General features: G+C 45.6%; 1 protein-coding gene across 2 annotated transcripts in view; it reads right to left on the bottom strand.

Annotated features, from left to right (window-relative positions):
- Positions 1–23865, bottom strand: part of LRRC2 (leucine rich repeat containing 2) — a 44206-nt gene that overhangs the window by 18521 nt on the left and 1820 nt on the right. Inside the window, exons 1-4 of one of the 2 annotated variants that reach the window (XM_032458679.1) lie at positions 23449–23638; positions 15499–15642; positions 5416–5623; positions 310–466 (exon numbers count right to left, since the gene is read on the bottom strand). In XM_032458679.1, coding sequence (XP_032314570.1) covers positions 310–466; positions 5416–5623; positions 15499–15623 — 490 coding nt within the window. In that variant the 5' untranslated portion in view covers positions 15624–15642; positions 23449–23638. Of the gene's footprint in view, positions 1–309; positions 467–5415; positions 5624–15498; positions 15643–23448; positions 23639–23865 lie in introns of those variants that run through there. The other variant, XM_006194471.3, reaches the window with a different exon arrangement.

Genomic DNA, 23865 nt, shown 5'->3' with positions numbered 1-23865 from the left:
TATGTTTACAGTAAACATACTACTGCATGTTTGTATTTCTAAAACCAAAAGGAGAAAAAGTTGCTAAACAGAGCATCACTCCCTCATGAGTCTTCTAGTTTCTGAGCACCTGGCAGATGTCAGCACGTTCCAGGTTAGGCAGGTGAGACTGTGGCATCACCACCCAGAGGGGACACTGTGAACCTGAAGCTCTGGGAACACACAGAACAGCCCTGCCCAGCAACTTCCGGGGCAGCGGGAGAAGGAAGCATTCCCAGTGTCACCTGCTTCCCAGACAAGGGGCCTGAAGCCTCCGGCTAAAGAACATACCAATTTCAGCTGGAAGACGGGAGATTTGGTTTTTTGGCAGATCCAGAATCCTCATGGCTTGAAACAGCTCGATATATGTAGGAATGATTTGAATCAGGGTATTGCTTATGTGCCATTCTTTCAGGTGTGTCTGCTCCTTCAAGGAATCTGGGAGCTCCTGGAACAGAATGGATTCCACCGATCAGAACTAGGCCCTCTGTGTGTTGGATTTCAGAGGCAGCGTGCACAAAGCAAAGGAAAACTGCATTTATTTCAAAAACAAGAAGCGAGGGAGCGTGCATGACAGCATTAGCCTTAACTGCCAGCTCTACAGCCATTCCAAACAAAGCAAGACAATGCTGTTGTCATTAACTAGCAGATCAGCCCAAGTTCAAAAGGGCCGTGAATTCACGACAGTATTAAAATCAAATGCTGAGTGAATGCTGACAACCAGGCTCCCACCCAAAGCCATGACGTATTATTTATTTACAACATACTAATTTAACATCTTCTAAAAACACCATCTGCATCTTTTCATTCCTCCCTCCCTCCTCTCCCCAAACCCCTGGAAACCACTGTATTTTTATTGTTTCTGTAGCCATGCCTTTTCCAGAATGTCATTTGGAGCACAAGGGATTTTTAGGGCAATGAAATTATTCCATATGATATTACAGTGGTGGCTACATGTCATTATCTATTTGTCAAAACCCACAGAATGTACAACATCAAGAGTGAACCCTAATGTAAACTATGGATTTGGTTGATGATAATGTGTCCATGTTGGTTCATCAATTGTGCCAAATATGCCACACCGACTAGGGATGTTGAGGGTAGGCGAGTATGTATGTGTGGGTGGGGAAGGCTATGTGTGAACTCTGTATTTTCTGCTCAATTCTGCTGTGAACCTGAAACTGCTCTAAAAGAATAGTCTATTAAAAAAGAAGAAGAAATAAAAAAAAAAAAGTCATCTGGCCATACCCTTAGATTTTAAAATGTGTGCTGCATTTCCCTTCCTCTGTACTAGTGGCTTTTAAAAAAATACTTGATGTGGGGAAGGTACGGCTCAAGTAGTAGAGCGCGTGCTTAGCATATACCAGGTCGAGTTCCATTCCCAGGACCTCGTCCTCTAAAAGTAAATCAGTAAACCTAATTACCTCCCCTTCCCCCACACAAAAACACTTGATCAACATCTAGTATTTGTTAATAAAGTAAATTTCCAAATGTTTTTGATGAGTCTACAACAGGGAAAGAGCCCAGAATGACACTGAGGAGACCCACACACCAGGCCAGGCTCTGCCATCTTCCAGGGACACCACCTCCCTGGTCCTTCACTTCTGAAGTGACAGAGAGGAACTCAGCCATATCCAGGGCCTCCCCTGGCTCAAGTGTTCTGGGATAAAACTGTAAAGGTGCTGAGAAGTGCTTAAGACTTCAGGGGGGCTATTTGTCCACTTGAAGAAATTCAGCTCATGAGTTTACAAGCCCCCACTGCAAGCAAGGTGTGCTGTGCAATGAGGGACACGCGTATCCCCTGACTTCACAGAGCTGACCACAGCGCACCATTAGCCAAGTGGGGCAGGAGTGCAGAGGGGAGAGGTCAGTGGGGTGGAGGCAGCAACCAGAAAGTCCACAATGACCCTTTGCTCAGTACCCAGTACCTGTAATGGGCTTTAAGATCATTGCTATTGGATATGTGGGTTAAGATTTTAACTTGCAAAAGTGCTTTCACCTTAAATATGCTTTCACATAAACGTACCCTTTAAGACAGAGTGGGTATTATTCAGGCCCATTTAAAAGACGAAAACTGAAACCCACAGACATTTAAATGGGTCACTTAGGGTAAGGGCAGGCTACACAGCTTCAGGAACTAGTACAAAATGAAAATGCAGGCCACTTGCTAAAACTTATTCAGAATGTCAAGACAGTGACAGTAGAACATTAAACCAAGCCTGGCCCGGGTGACAGGGCCTAGCATCCAGGCCTGGCAAACCCATCTTGGCACCTCCAGACCTGAATGCAACCCACACCAGACCAGAGGGTTTCCTCCTGCAGCTGAGACAAGATGATGAGTGGGGACATCAGGGAGCTGACCCCCAGTCATGACAACATTCTCTTTATTGAGGCTTCAACATCGAGTGCCTCGTAACTAACTTCTCTCATATCGCTTTCAATCATGGCATGCCTGGAAAGTTTATTATGCCTTCTAAAATTATATCCAGAACTATTTTTAATAACATGAGAAAAATCTTAAGATAATGTGTTAAATAAAAATAAAAGGGACAGGGTCAAGATGGCAGACTGAATATACACAGACTTTTGCTCCTCTCTAAAATTCCATGTGAGATGACAGGAAAGGAATTCTTTTTTGAAGGCATCCACCTCACCGCAGGGCTAAGAGAAACACAAGGGAGGCGGCGGCAGCAACGTGCTGGTAGCATGAAAAGTTGGAAGATGGTAACCCAGCTCCCCCAACCCACTCAATCCTAGACCAGCAGCAGCAGGAACGATCAGATACACCCCAAACTTCACACCAGATGCCCCCGAAGCTCAGGTAGTAGAAGATAGGGGCATGTCTGGAAGTGGAAGGCAGGGCTAAAAGGAGGAGGTAAGGTTCAAAGTCTGAGGACCAGATTCCCTGACCCCATCCATGTCACATAGCCATTGCCCCTGTAGGAAGGCTTATTCATTGGATGGGTTAAATGGAATCCCTGGACTGGGGATCAGCAGGTATCTCTTGGGGGGAGGCAGCAACCACAGGATGCGTGAAGAGTGCTGAGACTTGCCCACCCCGGCTCTCCTCTCGGCCCCAGAGGCCTGCCCCGCCTGGAGGATGTGTGAGGACCCTACTGTGCGAGCTCTCACCAGCTGCAGACAAATCATAAATGCCCACTCCCAGGGGGAGCATGCTGGTGAAATGGGGGCTCCACAGCAATGCCCTCACAAAACAAAACAAAAAAAAAAACAAAGCAAAACAAAACAAAAAAGAAGCCCCCACCTGACACACTCCAATCAGCGTGTCAGCGCTCCCAGTGTCTCCAGAAGTGCGGGAGAGCCCCAACGTGCGGACCAAAACAAACCCTAAAAGAAAAAGGAGACTCTGAGATACGGAAACTTCCTCCAAAAAAGCTATTGATCCCAAGATAGGTAAGAAAAGCCCCCATGAAATGAAAACATGACACAATTTTTCAAGAAAAATTTAAGAGTTATCTATAAAAGTAGAAAAATAAAGCCACATCACAGGATTCATTCATTCCCAAAACAGGCAGCTCTTGGAAAGCAACAACTTGATAGCAGAAGTGAAACTATCCATTGAAGCACTGTTAAATAAAATTGGGAGAGACTCCCCCTGAAAGAGCAGGGCCCGGGGGCTTCCATCTCACAAGGAATGACCAGTCCCCCCGCAACAGGTACCAGAAGCCATAGATAAAGGTCCCACAGCCAGCCCTAAGTGACCTCAGCAGAGCTCTCACCACCCAGTCCCCAAGGCCCCAGAAGCTCCACCACGCTGTCCAACCCTTGGTGACCTCTTGCAGCAGTCAAGCAGGCAGGCTGGTGTGATGTCAGAGGCCAGAACTGCCTCACCACCAGGAGCACTCTAAGATGGTGAACTTTTCACTCCTTATTTAAAGATAAGATTGAAACCAGTCTCTCTGGGGGAGGAAAGCAACAACTGACATTCATACTAATGAATGCCTGAGGCCCTGGAGTCCTCCCTGGGGTGGGTACCCATCAGGATAGGGCACCGGCTCAGGGAACCCAGTGGAAGGGATCAACAGGCTGTAAGTAACGAAGACAGTGCTCACATGGTTCCCCCTGGGGTCTCCTGCTGACTCATAACCTTCTTTCTGTCTCCCTTACCACACTAGGCACTCCCTAAATGCTCTTTAAAATGCTTTTCCAAAGCCGTTGTGAGCCGAAGGGATGCAGCAGGTTCCCCAAGTGGGCTGGGTGAGCCGCCCAGCTGGGATCACCTTAAACGACTACACCTGAGAGTGATTTACCAGTGGTATTTATTTTGTTTTACTTATTAACCAGTGGTATTTAATTAGAAATCCAGGCAGGCCCTCCCTCGCCCCCCTCCTCCCCGCCAGAGGTAGTGTGCGCATATCCACTGATCTCATTGATGGCGATGCAGGAGGACCACCCAAGGGGTTTCACAGTCATAATCTCTCCCAGTTTTAGAGGACTGTGTCCTAACAAGCCAGTGTCACAGAATATTCGCTCATTTCGTCCTCACAACAGCCCTCACAGGGGGTCAAGGCAAGCATCACATGACAAGAGACGAACATAAAATGTATACCAGTGGCGTCAACTGCCGCTGGTTACACGGCCAATAAAGAAACACCCCCAAATATTTGGTCTCCCAGTCCAGAGTCCATTTCCCCACAAAATGGCGGGATAAAAAGAGATGGAGGGCAGGTCCCTGAGAACCTGTCCCTCTGAAGGGACCACAGCCCGAGCTCACCTGCCCTGGCCCCGCCCCCGCACCGCCCCCTGCACACCTCGTACCAATTCAACCATGAAACGTCAGATTACGGGCAGCCCTGAGACGCCTCTCCAAGCCAAGCGGTAGCTGGAGGAGTGAGAATAGGAAGCACCTGAGGATAGAAAGAGGGTGCACCTTGGTCCTGGACTCAGCCTCTCAGAGGAAAACTGGCTAAAGGGTTTGAGAAATTCCTCTGCTGCTTTACACCCTGTGACGAGCCAGCCAAGTTCACGGTCCACAAAGGGGTGTTAGAGAAGTCATATGTTCAGTGCATTAAAAAAAAAAAAAAAGTCAAGAGTTATTTTTAATGTAAGGCGCGGGGGAAAGGCGGCAAAATTAAGCATTTCAAAGGCTGTGCCATCCTGGGGGAGCCGCTGGGTCCCAATCCCTCGCAGTCTCGGAGGGACACAGAAGGATCCCGCTGCTCTTTCCCGGACTACACAGTCCTTTACGGCGGAGGAGACGCGGGAAGCCCCTTAAGAGCAAGCAATGGCTCCTTCGTATCCAGGAGAAAGCTCTCGAAAGACAAGAGCGCGCACGGGGCCAAGGTCAACGCCCCGAGCTCAGCCTGGCAGCACACGCCGGCCACCGCGCTGCACCGAGCCTCCACTTGCTGCAAGCACAGGAATGCATCGACTCACCTGCCAGTGCTCCCCCGAAAGTTCGAACACGAACTCACTGCTCCGTTTGTCTCTCTCCTTGGAAAGCGAACTCTGTCTTGCGAGAGACTTCCTTTCAATCTTATCCAGAAGCCTCACGCTGGTGTCTACGAAGCCATTCTTGCAGTACGCAGCCTGGGGGATGCCTTTCCTCTTGCACTCGGCCACAAAGTTCCACTCTTCCTTTATCCTAAAACGCGCAGCAGAAGTGGCGGTTACCTCCTAGGGAATCGCCCTGTCTGCCCGGAGATGGCCGGCGGACCACCTCCGCGCAGGCGCGGTTCTCACGCCAGCCAATTTCCGGACAGAGGGAGACAAGCCCTCCCCTCCACTTCCGGCCCCGCCCTCCTTTCCTGCGTCCTCCGCTGTGGGGAACGGAAGGGGGAATGTTGAACCCTCAAGAGTTGTGAATTATTAGCAACTCTAACTAAAAACGTAGAGGAGGTGAATTAGATGGCTAAAACTTCTACCAAAATTACCTGTGTATTTGAGTAATTACCATTTATTTTGATACTATGAGGTGCCAACCCAAAATCTTTAAAAATACAAGGCTTAAAATACCTGATTTTAGAATGTCATCCATCAGCTGTCATGGGAAACTTCACTCCTGCAGGTGAACCTGTTATTCATAAACTCCAGTTCCAATCAGACACTGGAGCTGGCCCAGGACTCAGCCTCCTCACCACTCCCAGTACCTTCTGGTCGCTACTTCTCTGACCTAACATTTTATAGTTTTCTGCATTTATGGCTTATTTCCCCAGCGTGGTCATAAGCTCCATGCTGCCCCTCCAGATGCCCATGCAGTCGCTAGAACAGTGTTTTGCACCAGGGAGTCTTTCTCCATTTTGAGATTTGATATCTGCTTAGAGTCTAACAGGTGAACATCCTGTGCAGTACACAGAGTTCACTGTGGTTTTCCTTCAAATCTGTCACACAGATTTTGTCTCAAAATAAAGTTAGCCCACCTTTGATAGGAACTTGGTGCATTCTACACTCAGGAAGGCCTCTGGCCCTACTCAGCCCAACTCGGATTTGGTGGCAGGCAGGATTAGGGGCTTTAGAAACAGGCTGCAGATTCAGCCCTGATCTTTCCATGGTCTGAGGCAGTGCAAATGCTAAATAAATGGAAAATAAACTCTGTAGTAGAGGGTCAGTCCTAGGATGGAAACTCTCAGCTAGTCCCTGAAGGAAAAGTGGACTAAATCAGTCAGCTCTGGGGTCTCAGGCATGCCTAGGACCCTGTGGTCAGGAGGGGCAAGAACAGGGGAAAGAATCTAGGGCAGGAACATCTTTGAGGATTGGGCACATGGGAAGTCCTGGCCTGGACTACCAGGCACTGTCAGTTGTAAGAAGAATTATAAAGCTGAAAAAAACAAGAGACTGCTGGATATCCTTTTTCTGGAATGCTGAAGTCTTGAGGATTTTATCTGATCCTATAGAAGTGTGCACCTTTGTCGCTGACTAAGCTATTTTACAACTCTGTGGAGACTGAAGTTAACTTGTAGAAAATTGACAGCAATGCAAATCATTCTTGTCTACAGACACCCAGATCAATTCTGTCCAGTGGAGGGACTACCGTCCCTCGATCTCTGAAAAGCCAGTTTGTCCCATTTGCAAGTTCAGTTCATTATGACTGAATCTCTAAATGTGTCTGTCGTTTGGATTCCCCTTTGAACTGGTTGCAACATCTTACTGCTTCCATCATGTAAATTATGAGAAAAATAATATCTTTAACACGCGTTCCTTTCATATCTGCAACAGAATCATGATTTCACCTTTTTAAAAAATTATGCTTTAACATGAGGTAGGTGCTCTGTGAACACTCAGGGTTTCAGAAGTTGGGCAGGGGCACTGTGAGGTGCGGAGAGACAGCCCAGACCTTCCTGCCATGTCCCTTCTAGTCTTGGGATTATGTTCACCTCCTTATGGATGGAGCTTCAATTACTTTTGGCCCTGTCTGGTTTTTGTTTCAGCCACCGGGCACTCAAGATCAGTTCTTTGCTTCATGCACTCATAATTTCCCATTCTTAACTAAATGCAACATGCAAATACTAAAAGAGAATGAGTCAGGAGGGTTACGAGAGGAGCAAAGCTGCCAAGACAGCAGGTAGAAGACAGGGAGCCAGCCAGAGATCTGTGATGCAGAGCTGGGACCACGCTTTTAAAGGAAATCACACATGTTGAAACATTCTACCAAGTGCTTCGTTGACTGAACCTTTCCTCTAATCAAAAGTTAGGAGCAGGGCTAGGGTGTAACCTGTAAATGTCAGTAACTGGAGATAAAAGTAGACTCAATTCTCAGGTGTGCTGTTGGTGAGGGGTGGGGGGTTTGGGACACAGCTGAACCCTGCCAGTCACCAACCGTCTGCATTCTAGTGGATTTTATAAAGATAATCTGGGTACCATATGATCCAGGCATTCCACTCCTAGGTATTCACAAGAGAAAAGAAAGCATATGTCCATACAAAGACGTGGACATATGTTCATGTTAGTTTTATAGCCCCAAACTGGAAACAACCCAAATGTACATTCACAGGTGAGTGAATGAACAAACTGTAGTTTATCCATACAATGGAATACTGCTCAGCAATGCAAAGAAATGAACTACTAATACACTCTACAACATGAATGAATCTCAACATCACTAGGCTGAATGAAAGTGTCCAGACCAAGAAGGATGATCCCATAAATGATTCTGCTTATATAAGACTCTAATAAATTTAAAAATCTATAGTGACAGAAAGTAGTGATAGCCTGGGGCTGGGTGGCTGGGAGGTGAGGGAAAAGGATTACAAATGATGAGAAGGAAGCTTTTAAGGTGATGAATATGATCATTATATTGATTGTGGTGATGGTTTTACAGGCGTATAAGTATGGGGAACTTTTCAAATTGTACACTTTAAAAAAAAATACTGGGGTCTTTATTGGCAATTCTTTTTAAAATCTCATCCTTTAGATTTTTTGAGTAGGTTATATAATATGTTGTTACATGATATAACATGTATGATACTGTTACAGCTTAGTATAATAGTTCATATACAGAATTATGAATAAATTCACATATTGGGGGATACTTGGACAACCTTGGGCAGTTGCTTAAATGCTTTAAAACGTCTCAGTTTTTTCATATATAAAGTTGAGATATGATAATGCCTATCTCAGGGTTATTGTGAGGATGAGATGAAATAATATATATAAAATATTAAAGCAGGGGGGAGGGTATAGCTCAGTGGTAGAGTGTGCACTTAGCAGGCACAAGGTCCTAGGTTCAATCCCCCGTACCTCCATTAAAAATAAATAAATAAATGAAACCTAATTACCTTCCCCCCACCCCCCCAAAAAAGATGAAACATTAAAGCATATAAAAACAGTGCCTGGCATACAGTAAGTATTCAATAAATATTAGTACTCTTATCATTACAATGGGTGAAGGGGAGTGCGTTTTCTCATGCTATCTTTCCATATTGCTATACTTTTCAATACTGCTATAAGCTGTGTGCCTAGCAAGGACAGTCAGCAGCTACTGGTAAACTAAAATCTAGAAAGTGAGGTTCATTCTTCCTATGGATACCTTTCAGTTCAAATGAACAGATTTTAAGAATACATTGCCTCACCTGAAAGGTCTTTGGAGGCAGCCATTTCCCACTCTAGTCAAATATTCCTTTTATGGCTTTTTGCATGTATACAATCACCACTTATCATGCAGAATTCTTATTAACTTGTGGTTTAGCTATATGATCTGGCCTATCCTGGGTCAGGCTGAGGCTGTTGCAGAAGGAATGAAAAATGTTGGGTTGAGTCCAACTGTATTTCAAAGGTGTACACATTTGAAGAAGAAATGTTGGGAGGTAAGTCAAAAAGTGTGACATTTAAAAATATAGTTTTGCTGTAAATGAAGTGATGGTAAATGGATATGTTCTTTAAAAAGCCTTTGCATTCAGCACGAGTCGTACATCCTACCATTATTGTGTGTACTACAGTATCACACTTCATTCAGACCAACCTGACGTAATTATCAGAACACCAGATCGTTGCCTTTAACACTGTATTCTGATTATTCGAGTTTTTGTCTACCTTGCCAGAATGTAAACTTCCTGAGGTCAGGGACCATGTCTGTCCTGCATCCCTAGTACTTTGAATTTAATAAATATATGTTGAATTGAGTTGACCAGTTCCTTGTCCACAGTCACACAGTAAGTGGTACACAGACCCAGGATTTAAATCCACATCTATCTTCACCTATTAGCTCATTTAATTTCACAGCCCTACAAGTAGGACATTATCTTCATTTCACACTTATGGAAACTTCTGGGAAGAGCAGTGACTTGCCCAAGGTACCACAGGAGGTGAAAGGCAAAAAGGCATTCAAACCCAGGAATGTTTGACTTCCTCTGTGACTCTGGCTGCTTCTCCGTTGGGCCTGCAAATCACTTGACCGTATTAGTATTAAATTTTTCTTCTTAAGTGGCTTTATGTACAAATGCCACTTCACATGACAGTTCAGAGTTATGGATCTGGAATAGTCATGATATGGTATGGGAGCACTACAATGCATTCTCACATTTCACTTGAAGAATGAAAAAGAAACCCTACTTAGAGAAAACCTGTTTTTTATTTTTTTAAGTTTTTTGTAAGGCTACTTAATATGCCCTCAAGTCTGGATACAGACTTTAGCTGTTTTCCATATTACTTTTTCCTTTTATATACAAGCAATACTAGTGTGATCAGTCCTGTTTTCTAGTATTTTACGGGAGTAATTGGTGAGAATGACAATAGGATCATGTTATGAAGCCCTGCCTGTCAGAAAATGATTGAGCTTGCCTATTCTGTGTACTGTATTTGGTTTTCCTCCTGGCTTGTGTATTCACCCAGGAAAGTTGCTCCGCCTCTATTTCCTACCGGCAGCAGCACTGGGCCAAGTGCTGTGCTCATGGTAGAATTCAGTCATACAAATTGCACACTTTACTTTAAATATGTGTAGTTTCTTGTATGTCAATTACTCCTCAATAAAGCATTTGTAAAAACAAATTTTATGTTCTCATTTAATCACCTCCTGCTATATTCCCTCAATGCCCTTGCCCCTCTTGCTTTCTGATACTCACCGGCGCAAACCTCCATTTAGTTTACATCCACTTCTCCCCCTGCTCTGCCCCTGCACCCACGTGGTAAATAAGCGTGGAAGAAAAATCACAGCCTTGCAAACTGGCCTCCTGTGAATTGATGACAACGAACCCAGCGTCCTCACTCTTGCTCAGCGGTTTTATCACACTTCCCTAGTGCACTCCTTTGCCGGAGGCCCTAGATGACTGTTGGACATTTTTTCCCTTTCAAGCCAAACTCCATCACCACCTACCCCATCCTCAGCCTCAGCTCATGACCTGGCTTCCTAGTTCGGGGAGAAAAGAAATGAGAGAAAAATAGAACCTCACAGCCTGCCAGCACCACATCCATGCCACCTACTCGCATCCATTTGCGTGGACGCTGCCTTCCCCTCGGTTCCATGGGAGAACTCACAATACCCTAGCCATGGGCGAGATCCTAGCTATGCGCAGCCCCTCCCCATGCTTGCCAAGCCCGGCGTCTCCCTGACTCAGAGACTTGTTCCGATGATGGTTCTTCCGTCAATGTTTCCCTCTCATGGATCACTCACGTCAGTGGACAAGCACGCATTGCTTCTCCCATCGTAAAGGGGACCCCACTCCAGCTTCATATCTTCCATCAGCCTCGTTCCTCTGCTCCACTTTACAGCAAAACTCCACCAGAGTGTCCTTGCTTGTACCTGTGCTTCTCCTCCTCTTGCCTATTCTCTGATAAACCCACTTCCGTCACCCTCACCACGCTTTTGAAACTCTTCTCATCAAGGTCATCAAGGTCCTCCACTTCACTAAGTCCCATGGTCAAACCCAGTCCTCATCTCGTCTGACCCATCTGCAGTATTCAGTGCAGCCCATCACATCCTCTTTGAAATCTGTTTGTCACTTGGCTTCCGGGACACCTCCCTCTGCTGATTACCCTCCTGCCTCTCTAGTCGCTGTGCCGCCACCTCCTCATGCTCCCAATCTCCAAGGTTAGAAGTGTCCCAACACCCCGTCCTCGGGCCTCTCCTGAGCCCTATCCACACTCATTCTTTTCATGCCTTCTGGTCTTGTGGCTTTAAATACGTCTATACACCGAGGATGCCCAGTTATAGATCTCCAGCCAAGACTTCTTCATTGAATCCTCCTAACATCTCCACCTGAATGTCTCAAAGCCATCCTCAAGTTAACATGTTCCCACCAAACTCCTGACCTCCACCTGCAAAACTTACTTCTTCATCTCAGTAAAAGTCTTCCAGTTGCTCTGGCCCAAAACCTCAGGGTCATCTTTGACTCTATGCTTTCTTTCTTCTCTCACATCAAATCCATCAACAAATATAGTCAGTTTTACCAGAATCTGGCCTCTCCTCTCCATCTTCACTGTTCCCATCCTGATCCAAGTCACCAGCATCTTCTTGCAGGCACCACTCTTGCCTTCCTACAGCCTAACCTCACCCAGCCTTTTGAGTGAGCTCGTGGCAGTGTCAGTCACACCATACCACAACGCTTCCCATACCTCTCATGGGTCTCTCATTTCACTCAGTAAAAGCAATGCCTCCCCATGCCTCTCTGACCTCACCTACTATGCACCTCACTTACTTTTTCTGGCTCAGTCACTCCAGCCTCCTGGCTCTTCCCTGAACCACCCAGGCAAATCCCTGCCTCAGAGAATTTGCAAGTGCTATTATAGCTACCTGAAGTGCTCAATCCTCGATTTCTGCAGGGCTGGTTCCCTAGGACTATGTGCAAATGTTTCTCTCTTAACCAGACTTTTGCTCTTCAGAAACAACTTGGGATATCACAGGAGTTTCCTGCTTGTCACTAAGCTAGGGGAAACAGGAGCATTTGAAAAAACTATCTTGCTGATGGCATTGGCTGGCACGGCTCCCACCCTACCCAGGTCCTAGTCACAGGGAGCTGAGCTGCGGGAAAGCACTGGGTAATCAACTAGCTGGGGCTTCAGGATCTACATATGAAGTCTGTAAACAAGGTAATAAGGGTGACACATTTTTGAATATCAGCATGTGGAGAGATATGAATTTAATACCAGAAGAATGTGCTGGAAGAGTTAGAAGTGCTGGGAAATACTGGCAGGGGCTTGGGATGGTTTGCTTTCCATTATTAGCTCTTCTGTGTCATTTAAATATTTTAATACCGTATGATAATAAATAAATATCTACCTGTAGCTCTAGCTCTGTCTGAAGCAGTCAGGGATACAAGGCGGACCTGAGAGCCAAGACATGCTGATTGAACTAATAGAAGAAATCCTCCCAGAACTTTAACAACCAGCAGCACGGCCACAGCAAGTTCTTGTGTTCACTGAGCATGTCTCAGATTGACGTCTCTAACTTTTCTTTCCTCATTTCTTAGACTGAACCTGAAGGCAGAGCCTGGCAATGTAATAAATGATATCTATTAAGCACTGCATAACACGGCTTTCCTATGTCACAAATTACAAATCGATGTAACTATTTCACATATCTCGGCACAGCCAACATAAAATGGAGAAAAAAAGAAAATTGGATACCATACATAAAATATATTTAAATACCAAATCTTTTTCAGATTTCTTTTTAAAATGTTTTGTCTTAGTCCCTGTGAAACCTAATGATAGGGAAGGTTACAGTGAGAATATAAACTGTTTTTACAGTTCCATTCTCTTCCTTGAGAGTAGTTAACATAAATAAAGTGGCATTGTGTTTATATTTCATCACCTGTATAACTGAATAATCTTCCACCTGAGTTTTAGTAGAACTTCAAACACACGATAAACACACAAAACAATGCCCTTAGAGTTCTATTAATGAATTCAGTAAGTGTGGAAATAAAATACTCTTTCCATAAGAATTGAGCCCACAATCTTAGCCTAGATGGCAAAAAGCCTCAATGGATGAAAAGTTCCTCACTTAGAGCCCAACAAAAGCATGCCTCTCCCTGTAAATGACTCAGTTTCCTTCAGGTAGAGCGATGTTCTGTATTTTATCTCTACTTACAAGTTTTAAGTGTTGGTATATAGCTCATGGAACAAATACAGAATTACAAAATCGAAATACCACGAAGTGAGGTAACAGAGCAAGTTAGAGGGATTTGCCTGGTTTAGCACATTTAAATTAACCAGATCATTGCCTTTTCTTAAAGCTTTCATCAATTTTTCAATATATTAACTTTCCCACAGGAAACAGATTTTGAGGAACTAAAGGTTAACCTTCCAACAGTCATAACAATCACAGTATGAATCATATTGTGGAATTTCAAAAATACCTGCAAAAAAAGGGGTGAATTCATTGCATTCACTTTTGCAGGTCCTGGGAAACTAGTAAGTTTCTTCCCAAACCCCACATTCCTCTCCCCTCCTCCCACTTCCTCCTCACTGCCCAGCCAGCTTGGGGGCTGTTTTTCTTATCTTGAGCTAGAAAAGCCTAACAAGTTCCCAAGAAGTTTTCTGCCTTAGGTTAAGGTAAGACACAGCACAAGCCCCGTGGCACCAAGCCTGAAGTGGGACCCAGCCTGCGTCCATGAGGCACGTGAATCTGGACACAAGCCTTTTGGCACCACAGGCGAAGACAGAGGTCAAGAGGCAAGGCCACGGCAGAGCGGCTTACACAGCGCGGTTCTCGGCCCCTGGCTCCTGCAGGTGCCTCCTGTTCCAAGAACTCTCAGGGGGTTACCTCGGCTACAGACACCTCCATAAACCTCCCAGGGCTTGGGTCCCCGCTCAGCAAGTTGTCCCACCCTAGAGTAAGCCGGGATGCTAGCAGTTGGGAGGACGCTGGGGCAGGGCTGAGAGCCACCTTGGCTCAGGGCCCTGAGACCTGTGTATTTCCTGCTAGTGCAGATCCTTCAGACCCACCGCTTCGGGGGTCGTCAGTTCCAATTCTTAAAGTCAAGGTTCACATCATATTGGATGATCTCAGATTAGTGGTAAGTGAAAACACATTCCAACTATCTGTGATTTCAGCATTATACAGAGGGAAAGGCCTGGCCAAGCCCTTCACATACCAGTTGTGTCAACTTGGACAAGTTACTTAGGTCCCAACTTTGTCTTCAGACTGGGGATAATGGTAACCACCTGGAACAGCTATGATGCTTACAGGAGCAGCTGAATTACCAAGCAGGATCAGAACTGGTATTTGCCCAGTCAAAATATTTCATAGAAGTAGAGAACCAAGAATAAAGAGACATTCACACCCTACACATTTCATTTTTAACTTAAAACATAGACATATGTCACCATTTGTCAACTTAATGTAGGGTCATGGGCTGCCTTCAAGAGTAGATCTGCCAATCAGATCCCATTTCACCTTTCTTCTATAGTACTGCACCCAAGAATTCCAGTTTTGGTTTCTTCAAAGAGAATAAAAACTACAGACGTGCAAAGCCACCGGATTATGCAGACTTACTAGCTCGCTGTACTTTTATCCACCTTGCGCAGTGTTAATTCAATCATGTGGTTCGTGTCTATTACAAAGGTAGTTTTTCCAAAGCACTCAACTTAGCTTTCACTTACACAATAACTCTTTTTGACTCGTGCTTCATGAGTTTGCATGACAGGAATCAAATCACATCATTTCAACCCAAGTCAAGATGGCATCAGCATAATGAATCTTGGCTAGCATTCAGCTCAACAGGCAAGGGTTGAGAGCATGATAGAGAACAGCCATCACATGGCTGATATGGGCGGAGAGCATCAGACAGCCGGCTGAGGGCAGAATTCACCGCACAGGAGTTCATCATGTCACTGCTGTCTTTTCCGAGCCCAGCACGGCGGTGCCTGGAATGTGGGTGGCTCTTTAGAGCCGTAAGTATTATTATTATAGAAATTGAACGTTCATTGTGGACAACAATGTAACGATTCTGAAGTCTAGGTAGTTAATTATCAGTGACAGGGAGAAATCTCAGAGGAAAGGCACCCCCCTCCACAACACAGCTGCAGCCCACCAGAGCCCCTACTCGCTAAAGAAGCTATAAGACAAGTACGGAAAACACATACTTCTCCAACGCGCTTTTCTCGAGCCTTTCTGCCTCCTTCTTCTGCCAAGCTTTGTGCTTCTTGACACGAGTTTCCCACAAGGCTCTGACGACAGAAATGTCGAATACGACCACTTTATGTCCCATTTTGGGAGCATGCAATTACCTATTTAAAAGATATACGTATGTCAGCTTCATGCACACACAGAAGAAAATAGTTTTAACTTGAAATTTAAGATAAAATATGAAGGAATCAAGTTCATTGGTAATGATGAAATGCCTTGTTACTGCCAGGATGATAGTTGCTAATATTCTTAAGGTCTGAGAGTACTCTTGTCTGTAAATCAAAGTTCAACACTCATCTGGGGTCATCTCCTTCAGAACGTCACACTTGTCTCTCTACCCTGAAGCTGAAACGTGGGTTCCCAAAGCCCCCCAGGCATTCTTCAGGCTTCATGTTTCCATATTCTATTCAATTTACTGGTGTGTGATCTTCCCCAGTAGGTTGTAACATACTCAAGGGTAAGTTTGATGAGTTAATCAGAATTCACACACACACACACACACACCAGGTTATCCGAGGCTAACCACCAGCCACCCTTAGGTAACAAACCCAAGCCCTGCCGAGCACTTTCCCACCTAGGGCTGACCGCACATCCTGGGCATTTGTCCTATGAGGTTTGCCCTGCAACATGAACCCTCACAAGCTGCTGCTCTCTGCTTATGTGGTTTATGTGGTTTTCTAAGCACGAGAAAAGTCAGACTCAGGTACACCTTGGTCATAACCTCTTAGTGAGACCTCGCACAGTCCAGTACATAGTAGGCCCTCCATAAATATTCATTGAAAGAAGAAATGAGTAAATGAATGAATGAATGAAATAAAAGACTTGCACCCAGATTGCTTGACTCTCAGCCCACTCAATGAGCTTTCTGTCTTCTTATTTTCCCACCTTATCTTTACTGTTTAAGTGTCTTTGTTTGTTTTGCTCGCTGCAGAAAAAAATTATTAGGACATTAAAATGCATTTCAATGTTCATTCCGCTAAGCTATATTTATCTCTCTTATCTAAGTAAAATATGTTTCTAGATATTGTTTTAAACTTCCCCTACCTACAGCATCGAAATCTGGCTAAATTCATTTCCTGATTTGCACAAATACACAGAGTGTCAGTTGGCAAATTAGTAGGACTGCTGAATATTCTCTGTTCCACTTCCAGACACTTCTACATAGCAGTCAGCAGGGACACAAAACCAAATGTTTAAACTTCTGACTCAGGTTTGTGTTCTCCATAAATGACTTGCTATTATGAGCGGAAGAACTGGTTCATGTGTGTGCAGCTGAACATTTGAGGTCCATAATTTTAGTCTGAGGAGCCAAAGATGATGACCCCCGTTGATTCCCCTCTTTCCTTTGATGTCTGACATCTGGGACTGTCTTTCATCTCTCTTAAAACTCTTTTACCTAAACCTAAAGCGGATTTTTGAAAAAGATACAAATGGTGCACCTTTTTATGTGGACATATGTTTCCAATTCTCTTGGGTAAATATATAGGACTAGAATTGGAGGGTCATATGATAACTCCATGTTTAACCTTTTCAGGAATTGCCAGACTGTTTTCCAAAGCAGCTGCACCATTTTATATTCCCACCTGCAGCCTAAGGGTTTGGGTTTCTCCACATCCTCTTCCGCACTTGTTACCATCTGTCTTTGTATTACAGCCATCCCAGAGGGTGTGAAGGTTATCTCACTGTCTTGATTTGCATGTCCCTGATAGCTAATGATGCTGAGTATCTTTTATGTGCTTGTTGGCCATCTGTATACCTTCTTGGGAGAAATGTCTATTCAGATCCTTTGCCCATTTTTAAATTGGGCTATTTGTCTTTTTATTGTTAAGTTGTAATAGTTCTTTATATATTCTAGATACAGGTCCTTGACCAGACATATGACTTGCAAAAATCTCCTTCCATTTTGTGAGCTGTCTTTTCACTTTTATTCCATCCTTTTACTTTTAGCCTAAATATATGGTTATAGTCAATGTGAGATTTTATAGGCAGAAACTTGTTGATTCATTAATTCTATCTATTCCGATGATTTCTGTCTTTTCATTGGTATGTTTAGGCAATGTACATGTAGTATAGTTAAGGATATGTTTACATTCAGGTCTACCATTTTATTATTTGTTTTCTGTTTGATCCCTCTTTTGGGTTTTTTTTTCTTTTACACTTTCCTGCCTTCTTTTGTGTTATATGAGCATTTTTACTATTCCATTTTATTTTCTCTATTGTGGTTTTGACTATGTTTCTTTGTGTGGTCTTTTCTTCTTCATGGTTGCCCTAGGGAGTATAAGATTCAGGCTTAACGTCTCATAGTCTACTTAGAAACAGTATTCTACCACTTCGGGTGAGATGCAGAAAACTTCCTGCCAGAGAGGTCCCCTGTGCTCTCACCTTTACAACTCCTATGATGATACCAAAGTTATCTTTTTTGGTTTCGGATCATCAAACTTATTTCAAAGAACTCATGAGAAGGAAGTGAGCCCATCATATCTACCCTGATATTTATCATGTCTGTTGTTCTGCCTTCATTCCTATTGTTCCAAGGTCCTCTCTGGTATCATTTGCTTTCTATCTAAATAATTCTTTTAAAGGAGGTCTGCTGACAAATTCTCCATTTTTCTTTTGAAGGAAGGCAGGAGGCCTTCAGAGCACATGGGCTACACAAAGGCTCTGTTTTCTGGGTCAAGAGAGCTGCAGAAAGGTTATTGCCAGCTAAGGCTGCTAGGTTGCAAAGGGACTACATTCTGTGCCCGTGGCTGGGGCAGGCTGCTAGATGTCCCAGACTCCTGATCCACTGCCCACACTGGGAAAGGCAGGACACCTCTTCCTACTACACTGTCCCTCCAGCAACCTCTACTGAGAAAGTTTAACATGGTATTTACTTTAAAGAACAAAGACTTAAAGGAATTCCATTGTATGTCACAGAGCACACACACCAAAGAGTGCATTCCCAGCAGAGAGGTAATAGGTTGATAATGGACACAGTAGGTGATCCGTTTGGTTGGATTCAGACCTCATATCCCCACCTGCCCGCTGAGGGGTGCGATTCCCACATCAGATCAGCCTCCTGACTTGGTAGTGCGGTTCAGCTGTTCCACGGGCGCCACCCAGTGGCCATCTGGGAAAGGGGTGATGGTTCAGTTCTCAGCTGGTTAGTTAGGGTCAGAGCCACACAGGGCAGCTTGCAGATTGGTGATGAGCCCACGAGCTCATACACAACCTTTTGGGGCTGTTCTCCCAAGATCCTCCCTCTCCGTGGTCTCCATGGTCCTTCTAGATTCCTGGCGCTCACTTTTCAGTCCTCTGCCCGGAAACCTGGGGCTTTAGCTACCCGGCTTTGCTGTACATGTCCTATAACCGCACCATGTCAGCGCCAAGCAGCAGGAGGACTGTGAGGAAAAAAACAATGAGTTTCCTCCCCCTCTGGGGACCACAGCTCCTCTGCTCAGAAAGGGAGGATCCTGTCCTCAAAATCTGGATGACTGAGGTCCTCCACTACTAACCTTCTCTCCACCACCTCTCACTGCTACTGCCCCACAGTCTTCTGGGGGCTCAGGCATGAGAGGGTGGAGAAAAGAAAAAGAAAAAAGAAAAACAGGGATTTACCCCCACTCTCTGAAAATCGGGAGTCACTTTTCTTACTCCTGAAGCAAAATGAGATGCTTTGTGCTCAGCTCTGGGTTTCAGGCTGCCTTGGGTCCAGGGTGGGGATTACCGGAGGGGAAAAGAGGGAAACAGACCACAGGTTCTGTGCTGCTTTGGATTCTGGTGTCCTGCCCCTCGTCTTTTGCAGCTGTTTACTTTTCAGTGTCTTCAAACTGCTGGTCTGTGTAACCTGCCCAGGTTTTACAGCTGCATTTAGTGGGAGAGACGGGGTGAAGTGCGCCTACTCCATCCTACCCCAAACCAGAAATCTCTGCATTTAAGCTTTCTTTTACCACTTTTCTTGCTCTGTTATCTTCAACTCAGGACACCTGAGCTGTAAAGGTCTTAAGGCTTTGATTTTGGACATAAAAGCCTCCCTAAAGGACTGTCAAGCATCAGCCTGAAAACAAATGATTAAAGACTATAGCCAGTCATAGAGAAAATTTTTAAAAAGAGAAAGAATTAGGCAGCCTAGTTTCTTTAAGGAACTCTCTGCACATAATCCAAGTGTACACATAAAAGCAAACCAAAAAGCCACAGTAAACTGAACTACTTGATTGCATTGGGGACAGTCATCCAAGCGGAATTCAAGCTGGAAGCTTCGCTCGCTGTCCACGGCGTGTGTGTTCTAGATCAACCAGTCCTGGCTCCAACTCTCTTGTTGAGTTTCTTTTATTTTCTTAGGCCAATAAAATCCTTGAGAAGTAATCAGCTCTGTTAATCTGTATGTTAATTGCTATGCACTAATTTGGAGAAGTGTAACTCAGTTTCCTGTCTTAGAGGAATGGTCTCTTGCTTGATGCCTTGGTATTCTGTTTTTTAACAGTTGTAAACCAACATTAGTCTCAGTACTTTGGTGGTCTATCTTGTCATCCAACCACGTTCACTATTTTCCCTGTGTTTTGCCAAGTAGAGAAAGAGATTCTATTCTTCAACTAAGGCGGGGAGAGGGGGTTGAATGTGCCAGGATTTAAATCACAGTTTTGCCTAGCAGGTGTTCTGTTTGTAAACGTGTGTGATGAAAACTAGAGACTCTAAGAATGGTAAGCAGTGACCATGTTTGCTGGGATCTACATGTAACATCCAGAGGCCCTGGGAAGCTAAGGAATACCGGCTCCTAAATCCCAGGTCCATCCCTGCTACCGGCATCCTGTGCAGAATAGGGCTGAGCCCAGGCCTCCCTAGACAACTGGACAGGTTCACCCTTAACCCAGGAGGCGGTAGTCCCATGGGTGGGAGCTTAGACTGGGAAAGCAGTTTTACTGTAAGAGTCCAAGAATCATTCCACCCAGGGGAAAAAGTCTCTCTTTGGGGAGCAGAGAGGAGGCAGATTCAGGGTCAGATGCAGGTGTCACTCACTTAGCAGCTTGGAGGAATGAAAGTCCCCTGCAAATTTACAAAGCTAATCTCTTTTTTGTAGCATGAATTCCATTCAACTCATTCTTTCAGACAATTACGTAAAATGTAATTTTCTAAGCATTAGCTTTCTGCGGAACTATAGAAATATTAACCTCTTCAGGATCCAGTCTGGAAACTCAACACAAATAAAGCATGAGCCTCTTAGAGAAAACTTTATAGCCAAGGAGCCCCTCCTTAGGCAGCAAAAGAATGCCGAGCTTTAGCTTGGACCCTCAGTGAACTTGACAGCAAAGTTCCCCGGTTGCAAGAGGGCTCTGATTCCAATTCTCCGCTGGAGATTTGGCTTCCCATGGTTAGAACAGAATTACGAGAAAAAGCCTCTCTAGATTTGTCTACACTGTCCTCGGCCAAAGAGCATATTCCAGAGAGAAAACACCTGGGAGAGGGGAGGGAGCCACGGGGTCACTCACTGCATCAGAAAGGACACCCGCACAGAATGTCATCAGGCTTTGTCCCCTCCAGGGCCTAGTGTTCCAGGCCCTGAGTGTAAATGTCAACAATCAGAAAATCTCAAAGGCTGGATCCACAATGGGAAAAAAATTCCTCCTGGGAAAACCTTTTGCTTTACTGCAAACTTTCTCATAAAAAGCAAAATAGCAAATATTTCAGGTCTCAAAGACTGACAGACAAAATGGAAGATGTTATGTAAGTACTTACATAACAAAAGAGAAAACCCCTAGCCTGCCCCTCAGTGCTTGCCTGGGGTGGGCCTACCCGAGCAGTGGGCTTGGGTCAACGCTTCTGCCCAGCTGCCACCTCCTGCAGACATTCTCAGGACAAGAGCGATCAATCCGAGGGGGAAAGGCCTGGCAGGCCATGAGCACAGGGGCAGGGGGACCTGCTGCTGTCAGTTCTACTCTCTGCCCCAGTGACACCCAGATGCCTGCGTGTCCTCCCAGCCATCTCAAGTTGGGCAGCTGGCTGGAAGCTAGGCGACTTGCTAAGTCACCAACTCCTAAGCAGAGATTCCACTACTTGGTGCCAACAATAATGTCTCCAATATGTGAAGGGCAACCACGTGGACCTTGGGCAGCAGTGAAATACACCTGACCAGGCAGATAGGTGCTGAGGGATGAGGGGGAATCAGGAGAGAGGGGGTTACTCCATGGCTCACTGTGGCAGTGGCAGTGCCCACTGTGATAACTGTGGGTTATCGTTCGCTGAGCCCAGCTTTCGTGAATAATAAAATATTAAACATTTTGCTTTGGTGGATAAGTTGGCTTTAAATTATATGCACAAACTCTTGGACATTCTTCTTAAAAAGGTAGAGATTAATTCCTGTCTCCCGGAGCATAGGCTGGACTTAGCGACTCACTTCTAACAAATACAACGTGGTGAAAGCGATGGCGTGTGGCCCCTGAGACTAGGTCCTACGAGGTATTCCTGTCTCCTGGATCACCACCCTGGGGAAAGTCAGCCACGATGCCATGCGGATGCTCAAGCAGCCCCTGTGGAGAAGCCTCATGATGAGAGAAACTGAGGCCTCCTGCCAACAGCCATGTGAGGGGAAGCTGCCTTCCAAGCAGGTCCTAGAGCCCCAGGCAAGCCTTCAGATGGCTGTAGCCCTGGCCAGAATCCTGACTTCATGAGAGACCCTAAGCCAGAACCATTCAGCTAAGCCACCCCAGGCTTCTGACCCTCAGAAACTGTGGGATAACAAATGTTTATCGTTTTAAGCTGTTAAGGGCTGGGGTGATTTGTTATGCAGCAATAACTAATAAAGTGGGCCGTACAATAAGAGGCACTTGTAAAAACCAGCCTTAATTTCTAGTGACATCTGGTGTCTACCTCGAGCTGCTTCCTTGACATACCCACTTGGATATCTCACACTTGTCTCAAAAGAAACATGGTTCCCTCCAGACTTACTCATTTAGAATCTATCCATCCCAGGCTCCCTCAATTCCCCATCTGGAGAACGACTCCGTATTTATCCGGAGGTCACTTCCTTATGCTTTGTTTGCTCAGCCTGACCACCCCCTGCACAGACACACACACACACACACACACACACACACACGCTCATCCACACATATGATTTATCCCCTGCATCTCAGAGGGCATGTGTTTCTCACCACCAATTAGTGCCACATCTGGCCTCAGTTGTGCAAAAGCCTCACAGGTGTTCTCCGGACTTCTCACTCACCCACGTCCCATCCATTTGCTACACAATAATGACCCCCATCTTCCAACCAGAACTAGATCATGCTGCCACTTGGCCCAGGTCCTCCAGAGCCTTCTCTTTGGAATGAGAGGGAGATCCCAGCTCCTCACAGGGCCCGATAAGACCTTCAGCCAGCCTCTCCCACTTGCCCCTGCCGCTCTCGTCCTCAGAGCCCGTCCGCCCCCCGCTTCTGCCCACCTCAGACTCAGCTCCCTCTGCCTGGAGGCTCTCCCCCGACTCATGTGGCTTCCCCCTCACATGCCCCGGACTCAGCTTCAGCGTTCGCTCCTCAGAGTGGCCTCCCCGGCCTCTTCATCTAAGGTAGGGCCCTCTCTTATTCTCTCTCTCAGACTCTCTTATTTACTTCACATCACAACACATAACACAAGCCGAACCATCTGACCATTTGTTTAATTCTAACTTTATCTGTCCATGGACCAAGCCACAGTTTACTGACAGAAGCAGCCACCTGCAGGGCCCCCTGACCTGGGCTCAGAGCCTGGCCCCTCAAGTCAGTCACACCATCACCCAGTCACCCAGGAACTGGAGGGGCTGTGGGGGCTACAGATGCCAGGCTCCCACTTCTGAACCTCAACACAGAAACCCAGGGTGTGGAGCCAGTTTCCCAGGTGTGTGTTTCTGTTCTTTGATTCCTGGGAACCCTAAATAACTGACATTTAGGGATACTCACTAAATGTCGAAAGACGAACGTCCTTGCCTCTGGGCTCTCGATCTGGCGGGGAGAGCAGATGCTTGAAAGGATAAGTTTCAGTGCAGCATGTGGAACTGACAGCAGAGGCAGAGGAGGAGGGACGCCCTCAGGTGTGTGTTGAGGGTGGGGTTGAGGGTGGGGTTGGGAATAATCCCACAGGGACCGCCAGGAAGGGGAAAGGACTATCAGCTCAGGCTTGGTTGAATATTTTTCCACGCTCCCTCCCCAAGCCAGGTATATCAGAATCACTTTACAGAACCCTCTGCTACCCGAGCCAGAGGGCATGACTGGAAAAATATGTCCTCTGGCACCAGAACACTAGTCTCACTTAGAAACATATGCCAGGGTTCCAGGTGGGAGGGGGGACTTTCTGGTCACCTAGTCTTCTCACTTCTT

The sequence above is a fragment of the Camelus ferus genome, chromosome 17 (genome assembly GCF_009834535.1).
Source record: "Camelus ferus isolate YT-003-E chromosome 17, BCGSAC_Cfer_1.0, whole genome shotgun sequence".
In the NCBI taxonomy this organism is placed as follows: Eukaryota; Metazoa; Chordata; class Mammalia; order Artiodactyla; family Camelidae; genus Camelus; species Camelus ferus.
Note: the sequence above shows the minus strand (reverse complement) of the source record. Positions and strands in the feature narration are given on the sequence as shown.